At 43.1% G+C, this 26,181-nt stretch overlaps 2 protein-coding genes across 2 annotated transcripts; one reads left to right on the forward strand and one right to left on the reverse strand.

The window, feature by feature from the left end:
- Positions 1–421: 421 nt before the first annotated feature.
- On the forward strand, positions 422–4,277 carry LOC118392437 (E3 ubiquitin-protein ligase Hakai-like). The gene is made up of 6 exons (XM_035784434.2): positions 422–448; positions 1,075–1,242; positions 1,383–1,489; positions 1,579–1,662; positions 1,774–1,847; positions 2,964–4,277. Exons 1-6 carry the CDS (start codon positions 436–438, stop codon positions 3,976–3,978), a joined length of 1,461 nt encoding a protein of 486 aa, XP_035640327.1. The 5' UTR covers positions 422–435; the 3' UTR covers positions 3,979–4,277.
- Positions 4,278–11,735: 7,458 nt separating this feature from the next.
- LOC118392439 (chloride anion exchanger-like) lies at positions 11,736–22,588 on the reverse strand. Its single transcript, XM_035784437.2, has 21 exons — positions 22,450–22,588; positions 21,789–21,957; positions 20,934–21,073; positions 20,347–20,457; positions 19,893–20,053; positions 19,596–19,760; positions 19,068–19,220; positions 18,014–18,096; positions 17,769–17,916; positions 17,479–17,592; positions 16,970–17,047; positions 15,781–15,876; positions 15,524–15,630; positions 14,642–14,711; positions 14,431–14,523; positions 13,849–13,944; positions 13,208–13,435; positions 13,046–13,100; positions 12,764–12,909; positions 12,520–12,615; positions 11,736–12,314 (listed from the first exon to the last, which is right to left on the reverse strand). The coding sequence occupies exons 2-21, from the start codon at positions 21,902–21,904 to the stop codon at positions 12,288–12,290; spliced, it is 2,283 nt and encodes a 760-aa protein (XP_035640330.2). The 5' UTR covers positions 21,905–21,957; positions 22,450–22,588; the 3' UTR covers positions 11,736–12,287.
- Positions 22,589–26,181: the final 3,593 nt, after the last annotated feature.

A 26,181-nucleotide genomic window follows, 5' to 3' on the forward strand; every position in this document is an offset into this window, starting at 1 on the left:
GGCCGCGGGGAATCCTCCAAGGCCGCAAGGCGAGGGTGTGTCTTTAATGAGTTTGAAATGCAGCCTTTAGCTAGCCAACGTCGCAATGACATCGCCGACAAGCGTGCTCGGGGATTTCTATTAAAGAAGTTTCTGCCTATGTTCATACTGTACTGTGTCTTTGGTTGAACTCTCGTTCTTTACACATCAGTGATGGTTTCCACTAGTTATTACAGCCACAAAATAAAAATAGACTATATCGTAAAAATGAATGAAAACAGACATTTTCTTTTTCGGGTTAGCAGTGTAGTTAGGTTTAACATTAGATTTTAAGAAGGTCAATTGTAGCAATGGGCGGGGGTTATGACTTTGTGGCTGTGGTATCTAGTGACGACCCCTCAGTTGTTGAACTCCTCCCCTTTTATTATACTTTCCCATACAGCATTGCGGTGAATTATGGACCAAAGTGGTAAGAGACTATTTACTCTCCAGTTTCAGCTGTATTTTAGTTTTATTTGTGTATCAGTAGATTTAACTTGATACACAGCGAAATAGATTTAATGTGTAATCTTATTCATGTTCAGTTATACTTTACAAGTATTATCAGTGGAGTGTTTAAAGTACAAAAATTGAGGCCTTGTAGCAACCTCTCGTTGCCAGCTCACTGCTAGCTAAATAGCTAATATATTGCTAACTTTAGTTTCCGCAGATCTGTGTTGCCACAGTAGTAGCTAGCTAGCTATACTTTTTAGAATAAAGTGACGGGTGTAGTTGATCTGCCAGTGCAAAGCTAATAACTTAAATTGTCAGGACAGTACTCTAACCACAAAATATTCAGAATAAATAATGCGATGTTTGTAGCTTAGATTAAGTGCTAGCTACGGTCTGCATTCTCCATCAATTTCTGCAACTCCAGACAATGTTAGCGTTGGCTAAAATGAAACATTAGCGCTTTACTGAACTATTTATCATGGTTTTGATCACCTATGGATTGTCAACTTATAGTGTCATTGCTAGTAGCAAGTATCATGTAAATGTTTGCAAATGACTGACTCAGGTCACTGACATTTTGAATGATCCATCGTTTTCCCACAGACAATGACCTACAAGGCACGGACGGCTCGGGGAGTCTTGGGGGCCCTGATGTCCGCAGACGCATCCCCATCAAACTCATCTCCAAACCAACCATCAGGAGCAAACCTGCTCCCCGGACACAAAGACCCATGGGCAGGCAGCCCTCCAAACCCCAGGCTGGGGATGAAGGTTAGCCAGCCACAAGTGCTTTCTCATTTTCTCAGTTTTAATTCCCATGGGCTAGATTTGGGGTAGGGAAACCTGTTTCCAGGTCATACAAGCAAGCTTTCATATGGGACTACTGTAAGGCAACATATCTGTGTTTATAGAGAGTTTTAGCTTCAAGCAAGAGGAGAGGTTCGACAGTGGTACCAAGGCTGGGGATGTGTTTGCAAGTCAACGGAGGTTCCCCCAGCAAATGTTTTGGGACTTTAAGGTAGTGTTTAAATATCTATCGTTGGGGGTAAAAATCCATTCCACCTACATCATTACTGTGTCATAGACCTCTTGGTCTTTTCCCCACAGTTGAATTTGATTGGTGAAAAGGATGACATTCCAGCACACTTTTGTGACAAGTGTGGTCTGCCCATAAGGATCTATGGACGCATGGTATGTCTCTTCGATCACGTTTTACATAGTGTGTTATGTGTCTCTTAAATGTTTTATCGTAAGAGGCTATGAGTGCAGCAGCTTATGTTATTATTTGTATTTACTCACCAGATTCCATGCAAGCATGTGTTCTGTTATGAGTGTGCTTTGCTCCACGAGAAGAAGGGAGACAAGATGTGCCCAGGGTAAGCTCTTGACTTTTATTTTTAACCTACCAACTAGTGCAGTGGTTCTCAACTGGTTTTGCCTCTGGACCCAAATTGAACCAGGTGGTCTCAGTCACGAACCCAATTTTGCATTGTGAAACAAAAATATCCCAAATGCAATCTGGAAAAGTATCTTCAATGTTGTATTGATAGTAAAGGTAGAAATTATATGACAAGGGAAAGACATTCCCACATTTTTCATTGTCAATAATACATTTTCCCCATATTCTTGATGAAGAATGTTAATAAGCTCACTGGTTTGAGACCAGCTCTGTCAATAGCGATTGAACAAAAATAGAAAATAGTGTTTTTATTATAATTATATAATTTCTACACACTTTCTAACTGGTTGTAGTTGTTTAAGTTCTGACTGGAGTATTTATACATTTTTTACTCAAGACAGCCGTGTCTAGTGGCGTTACTTTTGATACCGGAGCCCCGGGGCATCGAAATCGCTAAGCAGCTTGCTTCTAAACAGTGTGCCGAGGCTTGTATCCCTTTATAAGAAGCACACGATCAATGACGTTCGGCGCTTACTTTTGTCGAACAACCACCTGATTGGTTTCGGTAGAAGACAAAGCGTGAAGGCATGTGTGATGTCATGTATGCCAATTTACCTGTTGTAAATTATTTTGACCATTAGGTGCCACTAGTGTACACGGTGTTGATCAACGCCTCCCGTAATGAACCTATTTTCTACACAATTGGCTGGAAATGTTTCCCCATTACTAACTGTGACCCATTCAAAATGTCCCACCAGTTGAGAATCGCTGCACTAGTGTATTCAACTGTCCATATGCAGGTCTCCTGAGTGGCGCAGCGGTCTATGGCACTGCATCTCAGTGCTAGAGGCGTCACTACAGACAGTAGTTCGATTCCAGGCTGTATCACAACTGGCCGTGATTGGGAGTCCCATAGGGTAGCGCACAATTGGCCCAGCGTTGCCTGGGTTAGGTTTTGGCCAGGGTAGGCCGTCATTGTAAAAAAATATTTGTTCATAACTGACTTGCCTGGTTAAATAAGTAAAATACAAATATAATATCTGTATGTGTGGTTGCTAGCTGCACTTACTAACTAAACCTTTGTGTTGTTTAGTATGCAGCTCTTCAGCTGCACAGACCCGGTCCAGCGCATCGAACAGTGTCTGCGTGGCTCCCTCTACATGTGCAGCATCGTGCAAGGCTGCAAGCGCACCTACCTTTCCCAGCGTGACCTGCAAGCCCACATCAACCACCGCCACATGAGGGCAGCCAAGGCCTTGGCAAGCCGCCAGGACGCCCTGCACCTTCCCCCATCCACAGAGGTGCCTGACCGCTTCCGTGTGCCCCCGCCTCACCTGCCCAAGACTCAAGGGCACCTCCCGCCCTCCCTCCAACACGGGGGTCATGACCCCTACAGTCAACCACCACAGGCTTCCCATGATGCACCTCCTCTTTCCCAGGAGACCTTTCGCATCGCCACAGTAACTACACGGGCACGCAGCAACCTCATCACCGTGCCAATCCAGGATGACTCCGGTTCTTCCTCCACCTCTTCCTCCCGTGACCCTCTCCCTCCTGGCCCGGGCCCTGCTCCACCCCCACACCACCACCCTGACTACCCTGGTCAGCCTGTAGTGTCCCACCCCCACCACATGATGGCGCCACCGCAGCAGCACTATGGCCCTCCGCCTCCTCCCCCTCCACCCATCAACCACCCCATGCAGCACCCGCCCCAGGGCTCTGGGACACCCCACATGGTGTACAACCAGGCCGGCCCTCCCCCGCCCATGTCCAACGCACCTCCTCCCATTACCCCCCCGCCAGGACACATCATGGGTCAGATGCCCCCCTACATGAACCACCCTCCTCCAGGCCCCCCACCTCAACACGGTGGTCCTCCAGTCAACGCCCCCCCTCCCCACCACTACAACCCTAACTCCATGCAGCAGTTCCCTGAGGACCAGGGCACACTCAGTCCCCCTTTTAACCAGCAAGGGGGTCTGAGCCCTGGGATGTGGCCTGCCCCTAGAGGGCCTCCTCCTCCAAGGATGCAGGGCCCCCCACCTCAGGGCCAGATGCCTGGACCCCATCACCCCGATCAGTCCCGCTACCGCCCTTATTATCAGTAAACTCTCACCTCCCCACAAAGTCGGGGCATTGTTTGACTTGTCCCTATTCCTCTTCAATGGTTTGAATAATGTGAACATGAGTCTCTGGGTTCTGTATGACTGTCATTTCTATGGAAACACTTAAGAGACTAGTCTATGGTGAATGTATGTATGTAGCTGTTCACTTTTATTGATATGAACCTTTTGGACTGTCAAATGAGCAATGACACATTTGAATCGCTCCTGTATTGGTCTCTAATGGACATTGTATCTGGAACATTTTTGGTTTGATGACGTCTCAATAAATATTTTCTAACCAAGTTAAATCTCATTATTTTTCAATATTATTAGTTATGGAAACTGTTTCATCCATATCAATAAGGGGTGGTGTATAATCTAACATTTGACATTGTTTGTGTAGGGAGCCCTGTGTTTTGGTTAATCTCATGACCTGGATTTGAAACTTTATTTAAAGCTTTTTCATCAAACTTCCCATTTTTTTTAATGTCAGATGGTCCAGCACTATCCTTCAGACAATGCTTCTTTTTTTTCTTCTAATTCTAATTTCTGGAAAAGGCTTAAAATAAAAGTTAAAATCCAGGTCATGTGACATGATTGACCAAAACATGGCCCTAGTTATGTAGCTGCTGGGAGAAAATGAATACATTTTGAGAGGGGTGGCACTGTAATTATGACAAAACACCAAGATTACTTTATTAACCATTTCACATTTATGCCTTAACTGTGTTGCAGTGTGCTATTTGATGTCACCCTCCTTAGCAAATGCTTCAGGGGATTATTTTGCTATATAAAATTATATCAAGCTACTAGTAGTGTTTTGCTGTGGACTATTTGCTTTGTTGATTCTACGGATTAGTGAGGCTATTTGAAAATAAGCAACTTTATTGTATGTTCATAAAAAAATGGCTTTGCCACACAAGTATACACTGAGTGTACAAAACATTAGGAACACCTTTCTAATATTGAGTTGCACCCCCCTTGCCCTCAGAACAGCCTCAATTTCTCAGGGCATGGACTCCACAAGGTGTCAAGCATTCCACAGCGATGCTGGCTCATGTTGACTCCAATACTTGCCACTGATTGGTCTTCACATTATTAATAATGGTGCGACAGGGTAGCCTAGTGGTTAGAGCGTTGGACTAGCAACCAGAAGGTTTCAAGCGCAAACCCCTGAGCTGACAAGGTATAAATCTGTCGTTCTGCCCCTGAACAGGCAGTTAACCCACTGTTCTTAGGCCGTCATTGAAAATAAGAATTTGTTCTTAACTGACTTGCCTCGTTAAATAAAGGTACAATTTTAAAAAAACATCTGGAATCAGCCTATAAGAGGGTGGCTCTGTTGGTAGAGCATGGTGCTTGCAACACCAGGGTTGGGGGTTTGATTCCCATGGGGGATTAGTATGAAAATGTATGCACTCGCTACTGTAAGTCACTCTGGATAAGAGTGTCTGCTATATGACAAAAAGTAACAGGTTTTGGGTTTCAAATCGACCATTACAGCATACTTGTTTGCTGGGAACCTTATTATTGCTAAAATAATGTGTTCTTTGTCAGATCTTCCCTCTCGAAGTTCCATGACTCCCGGTTCGCAGGAGAGTAGACCCTGTTATCAAGCTCGTCCCCAGCCTGAGGATAGAACTCCCAATTAATGTTGGACACCTGAGGATGACTTCAATCAAAGGTTAATCATTAGGGGGTGCTTATATTGTCCTGTTTCACTGTATGTACAAGTGGGTAACCTGCACAGGTGTGAAATTGTTTTTGTTGCATATTACACTCCCACTGAGAGTGGGACCACAGCCAGGGGATCAGCCATTATTGACAGCAACCCTGGAGAAATTAGGAATTTTACTTTGTCAGATCGGGGATTCAATCCTACAACCTTTCAGTTACTGGCCCAACGCTCCTTACCTGAAGTTTATTGTATCGTTTTGTACCTTTCCACTGAGAAATCCAGCAGTTAGGATCACCACTTTATTTTAAGAATGTGAAATGTCAGAATAATAGTAGAGAGAATGGTATATTTCAGATTTGATTTCTTTCATCACATTCCCAGTGGGTCAGAAGTTTACATAGCATTGGTAGCATTGCCTTTAAATTGTTTAACTTGGGTCAAACGTTTCAGGTAGCCTTCTACAAGCTTCCAACAATAAGTTGGAACTGAGTCAGGTTTGTAGGCCTTCTTTTTATGTATATATATATATACACTGCTCAAAAAAATAAAGGGAACACAAACAACACAATGTAACTCCAAGTCAATCACACTTCTGTGAAATCAAACTGTCCACTTAGGAAGCAACACTGATTGACAATACATTTCACATGCTGTTGTGCAAATGGAATAGACAACAGGTGGAAATTATAGGCAATTAGCAAGACACCCCCAATAAAGGAGTGGTTCTGCAGGTGGTAACCACAGACCACTTCTCAGTACCTATTCTTCCTGGCTGATGTTTTGGTCACCTTTGAATGGTGGTGGCGCTTTCACTCTAGTGGTAGCATGAGATGGAGTCTACAACCCACACAAGTGGCTCAGGTAGTGCAGCTCATCCAGGATGGCACATCAATGTGAGATGGGGCAAGAAGGTTTGCTGTGTCTGTCAGTGTTAGTGTCCAGAGCATGGAGGCGCTACCATGAGACAGGCCAGTACATCAGGAGACGTGGAGGAGGCCGTAGGAGGGCAACAACCCAGCAGCAGGACCGCTACCTCCGCCTTTGTGCAAGGAGGAGCAGGAGGAGTACTGCCAGAGCCCTGCAAAATGACCTCCAGCAGGCCACAAATGTGCACGTGTCTGCTCAAACGGTCAGAAACAGACGCCATGAGGGTGGTATGAGGGCCCGACGTCCACAGGTGGGGGTTGTGCTTCCAGCCCAACACCGTGCAGGACGTTTGGCATTTGCCAGAGAACACCAAGATTGGCAAATTCGCCACTGGCGCCCTGTGCTCTTCACAGATGAAAGCAGGTTCACACTGAACACGTGACAGAGTCTGGAGATGCCGTGGAGAATGTTCTGCTGCCTGCAACATCCTCCAGCATGACTGGTTTGGCGGTGGGTCAGTCATGGTGTGGGGTGGCATTTCTTTGGGGGGCCGCACAGCCCTCCATGTGCTCGCCAGAGGTAGCCTGACTGCCATTAGGTACCGAGATGAGATCCTCAGACCCCTTGTGAGACCATATGCTGGTGCGGTTGGCCCTGGGTTCCTCCTAATGCAAGACAATGCTAGACCTCATGTGGCTGGAATGTGTTAGCAGTTCCTGCAAGAGGAAGGCATTGATGCTATGGACTGGCCCGCCTGTTCCCCAGACCTGAATCCAATTGAGCACATCTGGGACATCATGTCTCGCTCCATCCACCAACACCACGTTGCACCACAGACTGTCCAGGAGTTGGCGGATGCTTTTAGTCCAGGTCTGGGAGGAGATCCTTTCAGGAGACCATCTGCCACCTCATCAGGAGCATGCCCAGGCGCTGTAGGGAGGTCATACAGGCACGTGGAGGCCATACACACTACTGAGACTCATTTTGACCTGTTTTAAGGACATTACATCAAAGTTGGATCAGCCTGTAGTGTGGTTTTCCACTTTCATTTTGAGTGTCACTCCAAATCCAGACCTCCATGGGTTGATAAATTTGATTTCCATTGATCATTTGTGTGATTTTGTTGTCAGCACATTCAACTATGTAAAGAAAAAAGTATTTCATAAGAATATTTCATTCATTCAGATCTAGGATGTGTTATTTTAGTGTTCCCTTTATTTTTTTGAGCAGTGTATATATATATATATTTTTTTCTCTCTCCAATTTCATGGTATCCAATTGGTAGTAGTTAAAGTCTTGTCTCGTCACTGCAACTCCCGTACGGACTCAGGAGAGTCGAAGGTAGAGAGCCATGCGTCTTCCGAAACACAACCCAACGTAGCCACACTGTTTCTTGACACAATGCACATCCAACCCGGAAGCCAGCCGAAGGACGCACGGAGGAACTGGCCAAACAGTTTTATTTTTGTTTCATCAGACCAGAGGACATTTCTCCAAAAAGTACGATCTTTGTCCCCATGTGCAGTTTCAATCCGTAGTCTGTCTTTTTTATGGTGGTTTAGGAGCAGTGGCTTCTTCCTTGCTGAGCAGCCTTTCAGGCTATGTCGATATAGGACTCGTATTTCTGTGGATATAAATACTTTTGTACCCGTTTCCTCCAGCATCTTCTCAAGGTCCTTTGCTGTTGTTCTGGGATTGATTTGCACATTTCGCACCAAAGTACGTTCATCTCTAGGAGACAGAATGCGTCTCCTTCCTGAGTGGTATGATGGCTGCGTGGTCCCATGTTGTTTATACTTGCATACTATTGTTTGTACAGATGAACGTGGTACCTTCAGGCTTTAGGAAATTGCTCCCAAGGATGAACCAGACTTGTGGAGGTCTACGATTTTCTGAGGTCTTGGCTGATTTCTTTTGATTTTCCCATGATGTCAATCAAAGAGGCACTGAGTTTGAAGGTAGGCTTTGAAATACATCCACAGGTACACCTCTAATTGACTAAAATGATGCCAATTAGCCTATCATAAGCTTCTAAAGCCATGAGATAATTTTCTGGAATTTTCCAAGCTGTTTAAAGGCACAGTCAACTTAGTGTATGTAAACTTCTGACCCACTGTGTCACGTTCAGACTTTCGTTATTTTGTTATGTCTTTGTTTTATTATGGTCAGGGCGTGAGTTGGGTGGGTTGTCTATGTTCCTTTTTCTATGTGTTTGGCCTGGTCTGGTTCTCAATCAGAGGCAGGTGTCATTAGTTGTCTCTGATTGAGAATCATACTTAGGTAGCCTTTTTCCCACCTGTGTAGTGTGGGTGATTGTTTTCTGTCTTTGTCACCAGACAGGACTGTTTCATTTCGTGTCATTCTCTTTGTTATTTTTGTTTTAGTGTTCTGTGTTTAATAAAATCATCATGAACACGTACCACGCTGCGCATTGGTCCTCCGATCCTTCCTACTACTCCTCCTCAGGGGAGGAAGACGAGCGCTACACACTGGAATTGTGATATAGTGAATTATACAGTGGGGCAAAAAAGTATTTAGTCAGCCACCAATTGTGCTACAGGAAATGGATGATTTGAAGTGTGTGTTCCTAAAGTCACTGGAATATCAAGCCAGTGTTTCATCTTATAGGATATGCTAAACTTTATTATCCCTGTGAGGGGAAATTTGTCTTGGAAAATTAAAGTCATACACTGAGTTTACAAAACATTAGGAACACCTTTTGCCCTCAGAACAGCCTCAATTATTCGGGGCATGTTTGACTAGGTATCCCCCTTTCCCTTTCTACAAGGTGTCAAAAGCATTCCACAGGGATGCTCCAATGTTTCCCACAGTTGTGTCAAGTTGGCTGGATGTTCTTTGCGTGGTGGACCATTCTTGATACACACGGGAAACTGTTGAGTGTGAAATGTTTTTGCAGTTCTTGACACACAAACAGGTACGCCTGGCACCTACTACCATACCCTGTTCAAAGGCACTTAAATATTTTGTCTTGCCCATTCACCCTCTGGATGGCACCCATACAATCCATGTCTCAATTGTCTCAAGGCTTAAAAATCCTTATTCAACCTGTCTCCTCCCCAATCATCGACACTGATTGAAGTGGATTTAACAGGTGACATCAATAGTGTTCACCCAGATTCACCTGGTCATTCTATGTCATGGAACACTCAGTGTATCCAATCATCAACAGAGATCAGGATGATGATTCATTCATGGTCTGTGCCAAGTTTATACTGTACCTCTAGTTCTTCTTCTTACTAACAATGGCTTCTTTCTACACCACAAGACACGCACTGGGAACTTTGAATTCATTGATGAATTTCTTTAGCAAAAGAATGAAGCATCATCTCAAAATGTTTTGTTAGTTTGTTTAAGTGTTCTTCGTTAATGAATTGATCTCATCATTACGAAGAACGTGACAGAATAACCCAACAAATAAGGACCAAGCAGCATGTGAATGAGGAGCGGACATCCTGGGCCCGGGAGAAAGATGAGTGGAAGACATCCTGGACCTGGGAGGAGGTAATGGCAGGGGACAAGACCCTGCCATGGAAGCAGGTGGAGATAGCACAGGAGGAAAGGCGACGATATGAGGAGTCAAGGCAACCACAGAAACTCCAATGTTTTTTTTGGGGGGGGACACAAGGACATATCAGCGGAGCCGAGGAGTAAACCAGCCCCAGTCTGGGAGAAGGACGATTCGGAGGAGAGAGAAATGGGGGAGTTGTTGAGTTGGTGGAGGACGCACGGATTTGGAATAAAAGAACGTGTTGTCAGTTTGGTGCCACCTGACTCAGCTCTCCGTACTTGTCCTGAAACGTGTGTTAAAGTTCCGGAACAATTGATGCCGGCTATACACACCAGGTCTCCAGTATACCTTCAAGACCCAGTGCGTCCTGTGCCAACTCTCCGCACTCGCCCTGAGGTGTGTCACCAGCCCGGTACCACCAGTGCCGGCACCGGGCCTCCAGTGCGCCTCCAGTGTCCAGTACGCCCTTTTCCTGCTCCTCATACTCGCCCTGAGGTGTGTGTCCCCAGCCCGGTAACACCAGTGCCGGAACCACGCACCAGGCCTACAGTGCGCCTCGGCAGTCCAGTACGCCCTGTTCCTCCTCCCCTCACTCGCCCTGAGGTGCGTACCACCAGTGCCGGCACCACGCACCAGGCCTACAGTGCGCCTCAGCAGTCCAGAGCGTCCAGCGACAGTACGCAGTCCAGAGTGTCCGGCGACGGGCCACAGTCCGGAACCTCCAATGCGTGGCCACAGTCCGGAACCTCCAACGCGTGGCCACAGTCCGGAACCTCCAACGACGGGCCACAGTCCGGAACCTCCAACGACGGGCCACAGTCCGGAACCTCCAACGACGGGCCACAGTCTGGGACCTCCAACGACGGGCCACAGTCCGGAACCTCCAACGCGTGGCCACAGTCCGGAACCTCCAACGGCCTCCAGCGATGGTCCCCAGCCCGGGGCCTCCAGCGATGGTCCCCTGTCCGGGGTCTCCAGCGATGGTCCGGGGTCTCCAGCGACGGTCCCCAGCCCAGAACATCCAGCCATGGTCAACACAGCGAGGGTCCCCAGCCCAGGGCCTACGGCGAGGACTCAATGTAAAGAAGGGGGGCGGCGTCCAGATCCAGAGCCGCCACAGAGGTTAGATGCCCACCCAGACCCTCCCATATAGGTTTAGGTTTGCGGATGGGAGTCCGCACCTTTGGAGGGGGGGTACTGTCACGCCCTGACCTTAGTTATCTTTGTTTTCTTTATTATTTTGGTTAGGTCAGGGTGTGACGAGGGTGGTATGTGTAGTTTTTGTAGTGTCTAGGGGTTTTTGTATGTCTAGGGGTTGTTGTATATCCAGGTGTTTATGTCTATGGTTGCCTAGATTGGTTCCCAATCCGAGGCAGCTGTTTATCGTTGTCTCTGATTGGGGACCATATCTAGGTAGCCATATTCCTTGGGTATTTTGTGGGTTATTGTCTATGTATAGTTGCCTGTGTCAGCAGTCGTTGTTATAGCTTCACGTTCGTTTTGTTATTTTGTTAGTTTGTTTAGTGTTCTTCGTTTATTAAAAGAAGAATGTATTCTTATCATGCTGCGCCTTGGTCTCCTCGTGATGATGAACGTGACAATAACTCTTATTCAATATCTGTTACAGGACGTTCAGATTTCCAAATACCGTACTGCTAATATTGCTTCATTTCTTGCTGGCGGAAATACTTTGTGCTAAGAAGTAAATTTATTTTACACATAAAATACATCAAAGTTAACATTCCTATAAAATCCCTATGCACACATATAAAATGCAACATGGTCGAGCTATTTAAAAATAAATAAATGAATGTTTTCTGATATTTCTTTCAAAATCTCATAACACTTGCCATTGAGTATCTGTTTAACAGTACAAAAAAAATTCAAATATATGTTATGTACAATTATTAGCTCAATAAGGGGTGTCCTGTGTACATATGGTTACTGTATGGTGTCCATTTTAGGACAGCGTCATGTGTATTATGTCAATTATCACCAGAAAGCACAGCGATCACAGGAAATGCATGCCATCCCAGGAAATGAAAGTACTGTACACATCACTACACTCTTAGAAAAATTGTTCCAAAAGCTATCCCCATAGGAGAACCCTTTTTTGTTCCAAATATAACCTTTTTTGGTTCCAGGTAGACCTCTTTTGGGTTCCATGTAGACCCATCTGTGGAAAGGAACAATCGAAGAACCCTTAAAATACTGACATCTGAGAGTGTAGTTCTGGAACTAGAACTTGGTTTCTGACTCTGAGACCTGGGGAAAGCAAAGAGATTTAGATTTGATTTTGTCAGCTCATCTTACTGTAATTGTATTTTTATGAATGATTTTTATGAATTACCTGTACCTCCACATGAGTTGCAACATTACGAGAGTTATCATTTTAAAGGGATTGGTGATTATTCATTACAAATTTTGAAAAGACAATGACAAATACATTTGATGGGTCCCTGTTACTTACATGTACAAATCTGTCCCTGCTACGCAAACTTGACACACCGTTGCATTGGTTGCCATGGATAGTGGCTGTTGTTATGATAGTGGCTGTTGTTATAACCTGTAAGACAACATGATTCAAAAGAATAAGACAAGATCCTGTGTATGAAACGATGTGGGCCAAGATAAGGTTTGGCACCTCTTATCTAGTCTGTAAGGGTGGAAACATCAATAGATACACAGCATTTTTCTACAGGTAAATGTTATACCTTTTCACAGACTTTTGTGTTTTCAGAGTCTACTGGATGTTTCTCCAGGATATGCAGCATGGCATCGTGGAGAGTCAGGAAAAACATGGACGACTTCACCTCGTCGTCAAAGAACATACAGCTGTGCAGTTTCTCCAGGATGTACGCTTTGGACAGAAGAGATAGATATCATTAGATCAATCACTTCACCTCTATTTGTTTCAGAGTGATTGAAGTCAGTGTTGAAGAGAAAAAGGGAGAAGGAATAGATGGGACAGATGGCTTGTCTTAAATCAGGCTTACCGTCACATGCCACAATGTAGACCTCAACTTCAACCCGAATGAGCTCTTTGAGTGCCTATAGAACACAGCAAAATATCAGTACCCACCGAGTAGAAATACTCTGGTAAAATATACAATCATCCCCACATTCCCCAGGGTTGTAACGGAAGAGTTTTGTTTCACCGCTTTGAGTCCCTTGAGGGCAGAGATGTCGAGGAAGGAGACGGCTGAGAAGTCCAGGATCAGGCTGTGGACGTCTACTCTGGGGACATGGATGTTGGCAGGAAGCTCAGAGTTCCAGTTCACCTGGACAGGAAGGTCCTTGAAGTCAGTGGGCTGGTCCAGATCCTCCATGTTGCTCTCATCCTCAGACTCCTCAATGGGACCAGAGCTGGTGAGCAGTAGGCCTTTCTGCACCCGGGAGAACCACAACATTACCACAACCTCTTATTGTGAAAACCTGACTACATGTAGAAGGTGATCTTTGGAGGTCCACCCACCACTATGGGATGATGATTAATTTGTTTTTCATATACATGCAACCTCAAGACCATACTGATAAGGCATGTACGGGGACGACTACCTATAGGTAGGTCCTGCAGCGTGTGCATGATGTCTGTTGATTTTGGATTGCTAAAAGTATGTTGTTGCCAGGTGTGAAACTAATGTTTTGGGCTAGACTGATTTATGACATACTTATGGCCATTTGAATTAAACTTTATGATACAGGGGGCTCTTGTAAAGTGTTAACGAGGTAACTTTGTGAGTGGAAGTTATGTTTTAATGGCTTTCTAAGGGCAACAGATAAGTGCACCACTACTCACAGATGTCATCTGCAGCTCTCCTTTCTTTAGAAGTTTCCTGATCGTCCTCAGGGCTTTGTTTCTCTTTCTCAACACCCTCAAAGGGTTAAAGCCCACCTGAAAACACATCAAAGTCAAGTTGAACCCGAATTAGCAATTGCACACATGAATGTGGGAGTAACTGTTACACATGGGCTTTATTGTGAATGGGACATATTGTTTACCAGTGGCTTGGCCATCATACAGATCAAGGTTAAAATTCATCTTATCTTATCTGCATGTGCTTAGTTTTTAGTAAGGTGCAAGTAAAACTTTAGTAAACACCAATTTGTATGGGCACTATTGCTATACAACCTGGTATACTATATTACCTCATACATTGTGGTGGTATTGACCTTCATGAGTTTATTTGACCATTCTTTAGGACCTCTTTCCACTGGATCAAATCCGATGAGAAAATAAGATGTCTTAATAAGTAGATCCATGAATCATTACCTTATTTGACCATGTAATGGAAATTGTAATGCAAAAAGGCCTACGCGTAAATGTGTTTGGAAGAATTCTTCATTTTACACGTCTAATTGTGTATAATTGCTTACGTACAGCTTCCACCAGCTTGCCTCTGAAAAAATCTATATTGGCAAAGAAGATGGGTGACGGTATCCTGAAGATCTTCACACCCTCTGGCTCATAGATCTGGAAAGAGATATATAGACAATAGAGCAAGGGCCATGTGTAGACACACCATCTTCACAGTCTTGTAAGATGACAAGATAATGGTAAGTATTTTTAGTTCACATTACAGCTTACTCACTCTCATGTAATCCTTGCGGTCTTTGTAGATATCTGTTCCTGTGATATTGGCTAGGACACTGCAACGTGGGCTGGAATAGAATGTATGCAGAAATGTCACTACGACATTGTGTTCCAGGGTTGGGGTTCATTCTGAATTGAGTTGTGAATTGGCCACATCCCACAGGAAGCAGCATTTTAACGGAATTTGAATTAAAGGAAGTAGAATTGAATTCAATGAAATTCATTGTAATTCAAATGGATCATTTATTCCATACATCATTATGCACATGTTCATTTTGATATGATGCATGGTTATCAATACTTGAAACATTTCATTTTTAAAACTCATCCTCCTAAAAAGAGTATTAAATAATTAACAGTGGTCTGGAAATATTCAAAGATCATTTTGTCTGTCATAATTCATAATTCACTTACACGTTATTAAATATGTAGAAAAATACATTTCCCACAATGCATTAAATCCAAAGAAGGGAAAGAAGGGAACAGCAAAAAAATGTAGGGTAAAAATACAAATAAAACACTGAGTTATAATCCCATTTTTCTTTATGGTATCTGTATTCTTGAGTAAGAGGTGGTAGATTTTTTGGGCAAAATATTTATCAAACGAATGAGTCTGTTTCATGTCTCAGTTGAATTTCTTTGAATTGCATTGAATTCAATTATACTTCCTTTCATTAAAATTCAATTAAAATTATGCTTCCTGTGAGGTGTGGCCAATTTGAATTTCAATACTTGGGTAGAATTGAATCAAATTACGAAATGTTAAATTGACCCCAACCCTGGTGTCCACCTCCAAATAACATTGAAAACTGACAAAGAATAAAAACAGACACCAGTTCAACTTTTTTGGGGGTATTTGGAGATTTGTGCCCATACTCACAACTGAGCCCTGAAGACAACGGTGAGCAGCTCGATCCCTAGGCCTACAGCCAGCCCCAGATCCAGCCCCAACAGGATGGAAGCCAGGCAGGTCACCAGCCACACCACCTGGATAAAGACATGGAGGGGAGACAGGACAAGGGGATGCGGGATGGAAGGGATTGGGGGAAATATGAGTTCATTATTACAGTTGGTAAAGACATCACTCCGTGTTTCCATTTTAGGTGTAGTTCAGTGGGAGTGTCTCAGAAGACTCACACAGTCGGGTCGGTCTCTCCTCCACAGGTAAGGGACTTCTCTGATCTGCATCAACATCCCCTTCAGGTTGACTATGACCACTGCCCCCAGCACCGACTGTCAACACAGAGGGAAAAGGTCAGGAAATGACATCTTTGATGATCAGTCACAAGAGTTGCACAAGCCTTCCATCTAAATTCCAGTGCTCCTATCTACTTCATACAGTGTGATTCATTACGTAATGTTCTAATCTTAGATGTTAAGTCCCCTATATGGGGGACTTTGAGCGGTTCTGGACTGGTTCCGACTGACATTTTGGTGAACCCCTTAGGGTCCAGTGCAATATAATGCCAGAAAGACCCATCTGTCTGCTCTCCACTTCCGCTCTCTCAGCGGAGCTGACTTGAAGTGTCAGGTTTCAGACCCCACATTTGCACAGGAAGTGACATGTCACATTTTCTGACCTATCCAGACAAAGAATCGATTTAAATGACAGAGCCCATATAAGGTCAAAGTCTAGTGAATCCAACGGTTGTCGTTTCATATCACTTGAATATTCTCAGCTGGATTTAAGAGCTCTCAACATGAAAACATACTCAATTGTTTCATAGAATTGAAACAAGAACACATTCTCTTGGTCACACACAGACAAAATCACTTAGTGCTTAAAGCTGAAGTTGTAGCGAGTCTGCACACATTTGAATGGTGTCCCTGCTCTGCTCAGTGGACTTTTATGAAATAGTGTTATATGAAATTGTGCAAACATTGTATTCCCACTAAGTATGATCATATTTATTTTACAGTTATAAGAAAGGTGAAATCTTATGGTAAGTAGTTTATCATTTGATTGTTACTATATTTCGGAAGCATTTCAGTATTTTCAGGCCCTATTGCCCCACTTTTTTTGAATAAGAAAAACAAATGTGATTTTCAATATTTTGATATTATATTTGTACTATGTACTTAAGCTTGTGTCCTCAAAAGTGAGTACACCTCAGCAATTTATAAAAAACATTTATTTTTTATTTTTTTTACAGACAGGTGAGTTCCAGAACTTTCTAAAACTATGCAATATTACCAGTTATTGTTTATGGCCATCTCATGAAAAATAATTACCCCCAATGTATGTCTATTTAGGCAGAAATCAAAATGTTGCCCTATCATTCAATTCCTAAAGCCAATTATATTGTAAATACTGAGTGAGTTTTACCTTTGGGAGTGGCTCCAATAAGAATGCGATAGCCAAGGTGACGACCATCACTATGAGCGCTGACAGTAGCCCAGCAATCTGAAATGATGAAATTACACTTTATTTGACTTACATTTAGCTATTCATAAAACAACTACAGATAAGCACTGTTTAAGCAGTGTTTCCCTTTGATATATTTAATATATATATATATATGATTATTATTATTATTATTTATTAACTTGGTGCATTGTAACTCTGAGCCAATTCTATAATTTCTCACTATGTACTGTAGGTCACGAGTCACAACAAACTATATCACATTCTCTCTCCCATTTGTACAATTCTATCTGGTTTGGACTATGATACGTTCTCAGTTATTATTACAATAAAGATAGGGAGACCCAAATAGGTCAATATTTCATAATGTTTACAGCTACATCCCTTGGATAAAGAACTTGTACAGGAAGGAACTCTAAGTATGGTTGTGTGTCTGTATTCTCAGATAGCCTCTTGGTTTAGTAGTTTACCTGGGTTTTACCACCTGTACTCTCCTGTACCGCACTCCTGGAGAGAGCTGTGCTTGCTGCAAACGACTTAAAGGCTGCTCCAATGATGTTACTGGCCCCAAAAGCTATCAGCTCCTAGAGAGCAAAACAAGCACAAGTACATGTTCTGGAACCGTTGATATGAGTTCAAGTCTTATGTTGATAGTTTGTATTAGGCTGACACTCCTCATTCACAAGCAACAATAATCACATTTTTCTGTACCACCTCGGCTTCCAACCCCTCCTCCTAATGTTCTGGTTTTGGGACTCACCTGATTTCCGTCTATGATGTAATCGTGTTTGACAGAGTAGACCTTGGCGACAGAGAAGGCTACAGCAAAGCCCACTATGGCCATAGGGAACGCCTCAACAGCAGTCTGCCCGAAGATCTGCATGTTCGGGCCCATAGGGGACTCATACCTAACAGATTGAGAGGGAGAGGTATTGTTAGATTATTTTCCCATCTATATTCTCAGCCATTTTAACATGCAGCAAACATCTTTTTATATGTGCTTACCCCACTGGAATACGGCCGACAACATCAACTTTATAATTCACCCGGAAGTTGAATGCATAGGAAACACCACAAGCGATGACAGTCTGCCAAAGTCATTACCAAAATCAATGTATCAGTTATTAGCATGACTAATGCAATCTGGTGATAAAACAGTATATTTCAAGAGAATCTGGTTACCTTGTCAACTTTAACACAAAGCTGTGACACACTGCAGGCCTATAGTACATCAGTACAAGTTCATGTATTTTCCTACAATTCACCTGATTGTCCTCATCTGCCGTGCTGTCAGTCAGTGTGAGAATAAAACATCAATACTATACATTTCGCAAAAGCTGGCTCCTTCAATATACTCTTAGAAAAAAGGGTTCCAAAAGGGTTCTTTGGCTGTTCCCATAGGAGAACTCTTTTTGCTTCCGGGTAGAACCCTTTTTGCTTCCAGGTAGAACTCTTTTGGGTACCATACAGAACCCTCTATGTAAAAGGTTATACATGGAAATCAAAATGGCTCTACCTGTAACCAAAAAGGGTTCTACCTGGAAACAAAAAGGGTTCTCCTATGGGAACAGCCGAAGATCCCTTTCAGGTTCTAGATAGCACATATTCTAAGAGTGTACTAAGATAGGAATCAGAGAGTGACTGTTCAGGATAAGAATGCTTCCCGATGCTTATCTGTGATAATATGATCTGTACTTTGTGCAAGTGCATACTCACATTCAAATGTATATTAAATCGTGAGACACATCTCCATAAACAGTGCCCTGCATGGCAACACCTTTTTCTTATCTCTTTGAAAAAAATATGCTATCTAGAATCTAAAAGGGTTCTTCGGCTGTCCCAGTAGGATAAACCTTTGTAGAACCCTTTTTGGTTCCAGGTAGAACCCTTTTGTTTCCAGATAAACCCCATTGGGTTATTTTTTCTAAGAATGTAAATTCAATGGTGCCCCGATTGAGGCTTGTTCTCGCCACACTGTTTCCCAATTCTGATCTGTGTATGCTGACATATAGACCTGTAGCCCCGGTTGTGATGACATAGTGCACACATTGTCACTCACCATGATAACCTCTATGGGGATTGGAACAGGCAGCTTGGCTTTGTATCTATCGTTGATCTCCTTCACTATGAACACCACCACCATGATCAATATGGACGTCACCAGGTCACACACGTTGGTCTTCTCAATCTGGACAAAGATCTTCTCCAGGGTCTGAGGAAGACGTCAGTTAATATTGATGACAGTAATGAAGAACCAGTTACAGGGTGTGAGAGTTCAGTCAGAGGTCTCTACACCGAGCCATGACTCATGAATTATAGCTTTTTCTGAAATCTTGTGGGCACTTGAGGAAGACCTGTGCTTAACTGTGTAAGATAAGATACAATGAGACACTTGTTTAGCTTATCAACACTCTTTTATTCCTCAGAGCTTTAGAAACCGATCAGATATGAGGGATAAGATTTGAGGGAGTTAATGAATATATATCTGTCGTAGCTAAGCCATTACATATTTGGATATCAATTGAAAAAATCAGACTGTTGCATTGAAAGACATTTGACCTCATCCTGTCTCTCTTCCTGGACTCACATAAACGATCGACAGCGGTCCACTGAGTCCCGGCACCACCAGGCCCAACACAAACTTCAGCTGGGACACCAGGATGTGGACAGCAGCCGCGGTGGTGAACCCAGACACCAGCGTGTCTGACAGGTACATGACGATGAAGCCTACCTGCAGCAGACCCATGGCCAGCTGGGAAAGAAGCAGTGGACTCATGTTAGAATATGGGAGAATTGTTCATTTTAGATTCAGATTACAGAGAGATACCGTACGAGTAATGTACAGTACATGAGTGATAATGTTGAGGTAATGATGGTGTTTTACCTGCATTATCCCCATGAGGAAGGTGACAGAGGCGGCCACCATTACTCTCTGCTCATCGCTGGTCAGCCCCTCAAACCCAGTGATGTTGACTGGGGGGCCTTCGTCAGGCACAAGCCTCGTCACCACTGCACCCACCATGAGGCTCAGAACAGGGAACGCCCCTGGAGTGAGTGGGGTGAGGAGAAAGAGAGAGGAAGTGAAGATGAGGAAGCAGTGGATGGAAAGTGGAGAGGTGGGCAGAGAGAGGGCGGTAAGTACAGTAAAAAGGTGTGATGGCTCGTGATGGTCAGAGCAAAACACTGTACATGCGCACACACACACACACACACACACACACACACACACACACACACACACACACACACACACACACACACACACACACACACACACACACACACACACACACACACACACACACACACACACACACACACACACGCACAGTACTTACCTACTGAGATATGTCTGGAAGTGCCAAGGAAGAAGTAGACGATCACTGGGAAGAAGGCAGTGAAGAGTCCGTACCATGGAGGGAGGGAGGCCAGCAGGGAGTATGCCAGACCTGTCAATCAAACAAAAACAATGAACAACAATTTACAGCGCATGCTAAATAACTCCACCATTAGTCACTACGACAGCATTCAAGAGTCATCATGATCCAGATGTATCTATTGGCTCTACTGTGGGCCAATGCTAATACTGTGATAATAACGCCTGCTAATAAAGATACGTTAACATCTCTTCTTTCAATAAACACCTAATAATAGGTGTCTAGGATCAGATAATGTATTTTAGGTGATACCACCATCGGACCTGATTACCGTTCTGTAAAACCATAGTTCATCAATATTCTTCCATTTCAATAACAGCCCTCTCTTTCTCTATCAATGCTCAAAGTGTATGTTTTTGTGACGTTAATGAGGAGGTCTACAGTTCTTTATCAAATGATTTCTCAAAAAGTGCTATAGGAACTGCTTTGATAGATCTGAAGATGCACACTGGTTGATTGAGGTGGGTTAGAGTGAGTGTTAGCTTCACCTTGTAGAACAGCTACCAGTCCAGTGCTGACCCCAGATACAATATCACTCAGCAACCATTCCTTCAGCTGGTAGATTCTCATCCAACCAATGAAAGGCAGCAGAGAGAGCGCTGCGTTCTTAGCGCGCTTGAGGTCACAACTACAGTTAACACACACACACCATTTTTAGTTAGTCTCCACAGGCATGATTTACTAATAGTTGATAACATCTAAGCATCTTGATGCACACATTTTTAGACAGAGTATATAAGATGATAGGGCTGATCTTTAAGCTAGAGGTATGCTTTTAAAGAACAGTTACCGTATCTGTAAGCAAACTAAAGACAATCAGGGTGTCTCAGGTAAAATGTCATGTGGGCCCACCCGTCCACACCAAACGAAGACTAAACTCCTAAAGTGATTTGAGTGGTAATAACCGACAACTGCAACTGCACTCCTACAGTGATTTGAGTCGTGATAACCGACAACTGCAAAGCAGTTTCATTGTCAAATCAGCAAACAACTTCCGGCAGTACCCCTATCGCGGACATTGCCATTGGATGCGCTGAATTGCATGAATTATAATCCCAAGCAACCTTGTTACAAGTTGGTACACTGGAATGTGTGTTGTAATAATCGTGACAATGACCAAAGGAGCAGCCGCTCACCGATTTGACACCTCTTAATGCAGTTACATGTCTGACACCGCCAAAACACCAGCTATGCAATTGTCTGCTATCGCTGGTTAACTCTTGATCTGATTGAATTTAGGCCGAAGTGTTGCATCCATGCACTGCAGCCCATCACAAGGCTACCTTCAGTGTTACACAAAACAACACAAGCAAAACAACAGAAGAAACTTGATTGGTTCTTACGTGAAATACTGCTTGACATGGTGCCGCACGGTCTTATGGTGCCTGTGGATCTTCTCATGTACGTCTGTGAAGGCGTCCTCTGAGTAGAGTGGCCTGGTGACCACGTACTGCTTCATCTTTACCCTCTTCTTCTCGATGAGTGGTGCGGCACCTGTTCCTCACAGGGTCTCTGAGACCCATCAATCACATTTTAGTACAGGCTCCTGTCATATCTTTCTCTCCTGCCCTTGAAAGTAACTTGGCACAGACGATCACTGTGGAGCTGCTGCACAACAAAGGTATAGCTACCGTCACACACTAACTACATCAGCCTGTGTCATTAATGTCACAGCTCTGTGCTGTCCAGTGGACCAGCTGCGACTGGCATGGCTGGGCAGGGCCTGTGCTGCCTGTCAGCTTTGACCAGGTTAGAGTGGTCTGGGTTAAATAAGGGTTCTGATACCATTATAATACACAGGAGAACACAGGCAAGGTTGTCCTATATTATAAATAGTTTTTACTAAAGGTAATACAAAATAAAAAACTCTTAAGAAAGTGTTATGTCACCAACTGCCACATCCAGATATCAGATGGAAAGATAGATACATTAAGATACTTTCTATCTTTAATTGTAATAAATGATAAGCAAGGTACTAGAATAATACATAACACTAACTCTTACCTGACTAGTTTATCTGAGTACGCAGCTTCAGTGTATCCAAACTTTGCCTGTCTTTCTCTCTCTTTCTCTCCGCACCGAGGAACCGGGACCCTTGGGAATGTTGCAATTAACAAATCCCCTCTACCGGGTTGCTTATCGTTCATAACTGTAATTATTAACAGCAATTATGATGCAGTCATCACACGCCAGCCCAGCCCTATCCTTGACCATTGTTCTTATGAATAAATGCCCTGGCACAGTGCCTCAACTTGCAATGATTACTGAGTGTGTCTGAGATCCCCACTTATGGGCAGGGTGGGGAGGCCTGGACAGTGGTCGTGGCTGTACACTGGAGATCAGTGGACGTTTCGTGGTAGAGGTTCAGGTTAGGGTTGAGGTTAAACATGGATGAATATGATGAGGGGTAGCAGTACTACTATACAATAATAACCCGCTCTCAACTTTCAAACTGGCTAATGCTGTGAGACTCATTGCAGCGACACAGAAGGGATATTGCTGTTCATCTGGGGTTGTGGTGTCAGTGCAGGGGAATGTCTTGTTATACTTAACAGTAGGTCTTACATGAATCCTATCGAAAGTATACATCTGAAGAAATTCAAGAATAAACAATGTAAAAATATAATAGTAGTTGTTTTGTCCCCCCTGTTATGACCCAATTTCATCATACCTATTGTACATGCTGACCCCTTGTGTCATACAAAACCCTACAGCATACCTATTTACAGCCTATCTATGTACACCATAAATCAGGGGTCCTTAATTACATTTAGACACAGGACAATTTATTCTTGAGTGAATGGTCGGGGGGCTGGAACATAGTCATAAATAATTTGTACACTGCACATTTACCCAAAGAAGCACAAACAGATAAAGTATTTGACAAAAACAGAATCATTTCAAACCTTGATTACATTGAGATACGATCACAAATGCCTCTCTATTTATGTCTGGGGATACTTGGGAACAGATTTCCTAACCACAGGCGGGCCGAATATGGCACGCGTGCCTCCTTTTGGGGAACCCTGCAGCATAAATGATGGACCAGATCAAACAGAATTTTCCCTCTCTATGAAAACATATTACCTTGAACCAGATGTTGTTGTGTGACCAGTTGATAAGCTACAGGTATCTCTGCTTTATGTTATCATCACAGTTTTATTACTGTAAAATAGTACATGTTTTTGATGGCTTTCAAAGCTGCATTCCAGTCAAGCAAAAATAGCATGTCTGTGGGAATGACCTCATAGGTGTGTGTGTGTGCGTCTTTGCATGTGTGTGTACAATATGTTTATGTGTGTGTAGGGGAAGGTTACTTTATTCTCTGTTTTTATTGTATATTTATTACTTACAGTACCCGAAGAAACATAATTGGGGTGTATGGTTGACGTTTAATATCATGAATCTTGCACAGGAGGCAGAACTGAGCGATTTCCTTTAGATGGGCCAGCTGCAAAGTCAAAATTGTCTATATTGTAAAAATCCATGAAAACAAAAATATACTCTTTGGTCTTAATTTAAGGTTACGGTTAGGCGTTACTGGTAGTAGTGTGTTTAAGGTTAGGGTTAAGGTTAAGGTTAAGGTTAAGGTTAAGGTTAGGTTTCAATTCTGATTTTATGATTTTGTGAATGTGCCAGCTAGTGACCACTAGTGCCCCCAGAACTAGATTCATGACAAAAAAAATGCTAACCTGCATCTATTCTGACCTTCTCATGTTTACATTAAAAAAAAAATCAAGATAGCGTTTCCTAAATCAAAAGAAGCACATCCTCATATTAACATTATTAATTGTTACTGCCTCGTCATGCAATTTTGTTCTGTTTGTTATAGACCGGGCCTTTGTTCTCCAAGACTTTGACATGTGTGTTGTTAGATTTGTAATGGCTGATAAAGGCTGGATCGCTCCGTTAACGACTCCAAGGACAAATAGTTTCCACTGACTCCCTACTACTGCCCTTTCCACTCAGAAAGGCAGATTAAAGAAAAGATAAGTCTCTCACAGAGCAAGGTGAGTTGAGTGACTTGGTTGTGACCTATTTTGACAGTGTTATGATTGAGGTATGTGAAGAATTACTAATATAACTGTTTAATAACTGTTTGTGATGGTCTGTTTTCGTTTCAGGTTTTTGTGTGTAGGTTTTTGTAAGTAAGTAAGTCATTTAAAAGTACAATTATTGTTGATTCGTCATATGTTATTACAATTGACTTCTGGAAAGTTTTAAGTTCCTCGAGAAATACACATCACGGACAAACTGAAATGGTCCACCCACACAGACAGCATGGTGAAGAAGAAGCAACAGCGCCTCTTCAACCTCAGGAGGCTGAAGAAATGTGGCTTGTCTCCGAAAACACTCACAAACTTGAGATGCACAATCGAGAGCATCCTGTGGGACTGTATACCTGCCCTCCAGGACACCAACATCATCTGATGTCACAGAAAGGCCAAAAAGATCATCAAGGACAACAACCACCTGAGTCACTGCCTGTTCACCCCGCTATCATCCAGAAGGCGAGGTCAGTACAGGTGCATCAAAGCTGGGACCAAGAGACTGAAAAGCAGCTTCTATTTCAAGGCCATCAAACTGTTAAACAGCCACCACTAACATTGAGTGGCTGCTGCCAACATACTGAGTCAAATCTCTAGCCACTTTAATAATAATTGGATGTAATAAATGTATCACTAGTCACTGTAAACAATGCCACTTGATTTAATGATTACATACCCTGCATTACTCATCTCATATGTATATGCATTACTCTATACCATCTACTGCATCTTGCCTGTGCCGCACGGCCATCGCTCATTCATATGTACATATTCTTATTCATCCCTTTACACTTGTGTGTATAAGGTAGTTGTTGTGAAATTGATTTCACAGCTATTCTTTCAGAAATGTTATTCATTTATTTATTGTTGGACACATATTGATGTAATCAGCCAATGGTGCCAACTGTCAATGATTTTATAGGGCGGAAATAATGATGATATAAATTGTTTCTCTTTCCAGAGCTGTCTACACTTGTAAGATACCCAGACACAATGTGTGTCTGACTGCCAGAGGTGGACAGGATGACATGATCACAATCAGATCACAATATGTCTTTTGATTTTCTACATCTGTCTCAAAAATGTGGGCCCAAACAGAACGTGGACAAGATCACGACAAAGGACCCAAGCTAGAACCAGGTATAAATGATCATTTCACAATCATTAAGAATGGAGCAACCTGTACATACTGAAACAGTAACCTGCTTATAGATAGAACACCTTGATCTGAATAGATGCAGCAGTCAAATAGTGAGGTAGTTGCTCACTGAAATATGCTGAATCTGATAAAAAGGTGTGTGTGAGTCTTACAGTAGTGACTATGTTAGAGACTGAACGGAAAACAATACTTATTTTTAAAGCTTGCTTTACACTACTCACCCCACGGTACAAGTTCTTGCCTCTCCCATCTAGTAAGACTGTACTTCCAAGTTATAAAATGAAATATAACTCTTAAAAAAAAGTGTTGAATATATATTATTTGACATACATAGAACGTTGTGTTCAGACTCACCCAGCCACTGTAGTCCAATATGTTGAAGAATGAATGCCGAGTGTGTGTGTCTGTGTGTGTGTGTGTGTGTGTAAAGGGAATGTGTACATACGGTGATAAATGCCTTTACACAATTCCCACAATTAGTAACACAACACTATCAAGCTTACTTCACAGTAACCCACACAGGAACAT

The sequence above is a fragment of the Oncorhynchus keta genome, chromosome 13 (genome assembly GCF_023373465.1).
Source record: "Oncorhynchus keta strain PuntledgeMale-10-30-2019 chromosome 13, Oket_V2, whole genome shotgun sequence".
NCBI classification, from domain to species: Eukaryota; Metazoa; Chordata; class Actinopteri; order Salmoniformes; family Salmonidae; genus Oncorhynchus; species Oncorhynchus keta.

Coding starts and splice junctions, on each gene's coding strand:
- LOC118392437 (XM_035784434.2), top strand. Junction 1,243..1,382: donor ACCCCAGGCTGGGGATGAAG/GTTAGCCAGCCA, acceptor CTGTGTTTATAG/AGAGTTTTAGCTTCAAGCAA. Junction 1,490..1,578: donor AAATGTTTTGGGACTTTAAG/GTAGTGTTTAAA, acceptor TTTTCCCCACAG/TTGAATTTGATTGGTGAAAA.
- LOC118392439 (XM_035784437.2), bottom strand. CDS start 21,904: ATGAAGCAGTACGTGGTCACCAGGCCACTCTACTCAGAGGACGCCTTC. Junction 21,074..21,788: donor CATGTCAAGCAGTATTTCAC/GTAAGAACCAAT, acceptor TGTTAACTGTAG/TTGTGACCTCAAGCGCGCTA. Junction 12,910..13,045: donor CTACATTGTGGCATGTGACG/GTAAGCCTGATT, acceptor TTCTGTCCAAAG/CGTACATCCTGGAGAAACTG.